Here is a 3,289-nt window from a genome sequence, read left to right as displayed (position 1 = left end):
CTGCAATGCGCCAGAGCCCCGCCCCGGCGCTCTCAGCTTCTTGTGGGAGCGTGCTTTCGGCGCTCCTTATTCAGACCCAACCGCATCATACGGTCCATACCCACCTGCCAGCCTGTGAGGGTGCCAGCCGCATCCAGACGCCCTCTTCTGTCCAGATTGTTTACACCCAACAACCCCGTGCGCCCCTCAGGAGATGCGGTCCGTGGTGATGGAAGAGGAGGCCGCCCGCGGCCAGTGGCCCCCGCCCCAGGCGCGCACCGGCGGGGCCTGCGCCACCCGCGTGCGCCAAGAGCCGGACGCGCGCGTGCCTGCACAGCTTGCTGCCGCTGCCGTGGCCGCCTGTCGCGTGGCCCCCACGTGGTCCTCTACGGACCAGCTGCGGCTCGCCGCCCCCTGCCCTGTGTTTGCCCGACAGCCGCGGCAGCGGTAGCCATGCCTCTGGGCCCGCGTCAACCTGCATCCGCAATGACACCGCTCTCAGGTGCTGGACAACACCACCGCCGCGCGACTTGTGCAGCACATGGCAGAGCGGGGCCTGGGCACGGCGCACCAGATCAAGTGGGCGCCCATGGCGGAGGGCAAGCTGGCGCGGCATGTGAGCGACCGCCGCCTCGTTCGTTGCGGCTGCCATGGGCAGCTTGGTAATCGCGCCATACTTTTATCGCACATTCTTTGCCACCTCGTGAGCGATCACATTTGGGATAAGCCCAACAGCTAGCACACCCCCATTGTACGCACATGCGCACACACACACACACACACACACACACACACACACACACACGCTCCCGCATGTCCAGGCCTCACAAGCTGCTCCTCGACCTCTCTACATCTCCGCTCTTTCCCTCCCAGATCGATTTTGTGGTGGCGCCAGGCCTGGAGGTGACCCCTGACCTGGAGCGGGAGGTGGAGGCGCACTTTCAGGCGCTGACGGCGAAGCATCGTTCGCAGGCATGCTGGGCGCTTTGGTGGCCTGGAGGTCGGACCAGAATGCAGGCCGCGTAGACCGCCTGTGACTGGGATGCATTGGAGCCGTCGGGGCAAAAAGCGGTTCCGTGCGACCCCATGCGTCGCAGCGGCAGACGGGGGCGATCCCACTTCCCATGCCCCCCTTGCGCGCTGCTCCCCTTCAGGCGCGGCCCTCTGCCGCCGCTGCCGCGGCGGGCGCGGCGCCTGTGCCGGTGGTTGAGGTTGGGGGCCTGGTGTCGGCGGACGTCTACAAGTCGGACCCCTCCCTGCGGCGCCCGCATTACATGATCCGCGAGGACGAGGACGAGCGGGAGCGCGGCCGCGCCCGCAAGCGCCGCAAGGCGCAGCGGCAGCCGGGCGTGGGCGGCGGGAGCGAGGGCGGCAGCGTGGAGGCAAGCGGGGAGGGCAGCAGCGGCGACGAGGGGCCGCGCAACATCAATCTGCCGCCGTCCGGATCTAACGTGAGAGGTTGCCTTCTTGGGGCGAGCGGGTATGGATTGAGGTGGTCGTCATCACCTCCAGCACAACGTGCTTTTGCTGCAAGACGGCGCACCACGCATGCCACCACAGCGCATTGATGGTCACCCCTCAGCCGGCGTTCCTGCCTGTTTGACGGCCTATGCTCATCTGCGATCGTCATTGCGTGCCCCGCCGCCGCCAACAACTGCCGCGTCCGCCCCGCCGACTGCCCGTCCCCGGCCCCCACTCCTCGCCGCAGACCGCCCTCACCGACAACGGCTTCATCCTCGCCCGCCTCACGCGCGCCAAGCTGCTGCACGGCCTGCTCTGCCGCCTCGTGGGCCTCGCCGGCCACGCGCCCGCGCAGGACGCGGCGGGCGGCGACGGGCCGGACGGCGGCAGCGGCGGCGCGGCAGCCGCAGAGGGAGCGACGGAGGAGGAGGGCGGCGCGGAGGCGGACGGGCGCTACGTGATCTCCTTCTCTCAGCTGTGGAGCAGCATGACCCTGGAGGAGGCGCTGCAGGTGCGGGCCGCCGGCACGGGTTGTAGTAACTAGGCATGGCAGCCTCTGGCGCGCACGCCGCGGCTGTGTCGGGCGAAATGGGGGGCCTGGCTGCCGTACAATGGAGCAGGCCCTTGGGTGGCTCCGCTGTCGCTGGCTGGTCCCACTGGCCAGGCTCACTTTCAGGCTCCAGGATCTCCTGCGAGTGCATCGGCACACGCAATCACCTACCTTTGCGTGAAGCATGCTCGCACCTGCAACAGCTTCAGGTTCCCTTGTCACACCCACCCGCATCAAACGTGGCTCGCCCCCACATTGACCCCAAACATGCTGCACACAACCCCTTGAGCATCCTTGCGGCTTAGAATCCTCCTGCTCTAAACCCTCTCAACCCCTCCTGCCCCCAACCCCTCCCGGCTTGACATTCTCTGGTGTTACCACCGACTGCCTTTCGACAACCTGCCCTGAAACGCTCCTGCCTGCGAACCCCTCTCCTTCCTCCTCTCCCCTGCAGCTGGCTGGCACGAGCCACGACGTGCCAGGGCTGATCGACCTGCTGCTGGAGGGCACGCGCATAGAAGACCTCACACAGGCCGAGCAGGCGCAGGTGGGCCGCGGGCCGGAGGCACTGGCCATGCCAGAGGCCTGGGTGTCAACAAAGGCTGGGGCAGGAAACACATCCCCACAGGTCCTTGAGGCATGGCAGGCGAAGCCACAAAACACTGGCGTGCAACTGGCCTGTGTAGACGGTGGCGGCTCGTCCGCCGCACGTCCCTCTCGGGTTGCTGAGCCCCATGGTCCCTCTCACCGGCACCGTCTGTTGACAGATCTTTGACCGAGGCTTCAAGGCGCGGCTGCTGACGGCCATCGACATACTGCGTTCCCTGAAGCTGGTGGACAGGGTCAAGGGGGAGGGCGCCGTCGGGGGCCCCGGGCAGCAACAGGTGTGCGTCGCGCGTGTGCGCCTGCAGAGCAGCAGTTGCTACGCCGCAGCGGCGGCCCGCGCCCTGCTGTCCTGCATGAGCGCCTGCCGGCTCTTATGAAATGGGAGGGCATGTTGCTGTGCCGGCGGCCCCTTCTATGCTTGGGATATGGGAGAATGGAGAGGAGCGTGCTTTGGTGCGTGGAGCCGGCGCATGCAGCACCACACGGCCCCCTCGCTGCGACCGCCCCCGCTCCCCTCCCCTCCAGGCCGCCGGCGCCATCCGCGTGATGCCCTTTGGTGAGATGGACCGCATCGACATCCTCAACGGCAGGATCCAGCGCGTCCGCTACAACTTCGAAGCCGGGGCCCTCCCCGCCGCCGCGGGCCCGGCGGGCCCAGGCGCCGGAGGCGGCGGCCCGGACGCCGCCGCCGGC

General features: G+C 68.1%; 1 protein-coding gene across 1 annotated transcript in view; it reads left to right on the top strand.

Moving 5' to 3' along the window:
- Positions 1-2,874, top strand: part of MNEG_11503 (hypothetical protein) — a gene marked incomplete at both ends in the record, with an annotated part of 6,552 nt that extends 3,678 nt beyond the window's left edge. The window contains 6 exons of the mRNA XM_014040025.1: positions 482-595; positions 853-906; positions 1,134-1,430; positions 1,688-1,951; positions 2,445-2,537; positions 2,758-2,874. Of these exons, the coding sequence (XP_013895479.1) occupies positions 482-595; positions 853-906; positions 1,134-1,430; positions 1,688-1,951; positions 2,445-2,537; positions 2,758-2,874 (939 nt within the window). The remainder of the gene's footprint in view (positions 1-481; positions 596-852; positions 907-1,133; positions 1,431-1,687; positions 1,952-2,444; positions 2,538-2,757) is intronic.
- Positions 2,875-3,289: the final 415 nt, after the last annotated feature.

The sequence above is a fragment of the Monoraphidium neglectum genome (assembly GCF_000611645.1).
Source record: "Monoraphidium neglectum strain SAG 48.87 unplaced genomic scaffold scaffold02773, whole genome shotgun sequence".
Taxonomy (NCBI): Eukaryota; Viridiplantae; Chlorophyta; class Chlorophyceae; order Sphaeropleales; family Selenastraceae; genus Monoraphidium; species Monoraphidium neglectum.
Note: the sequence above shows the minus strand (reverse complement) of the source record. Positions and strands in the feature narration are given on the sequence as shown.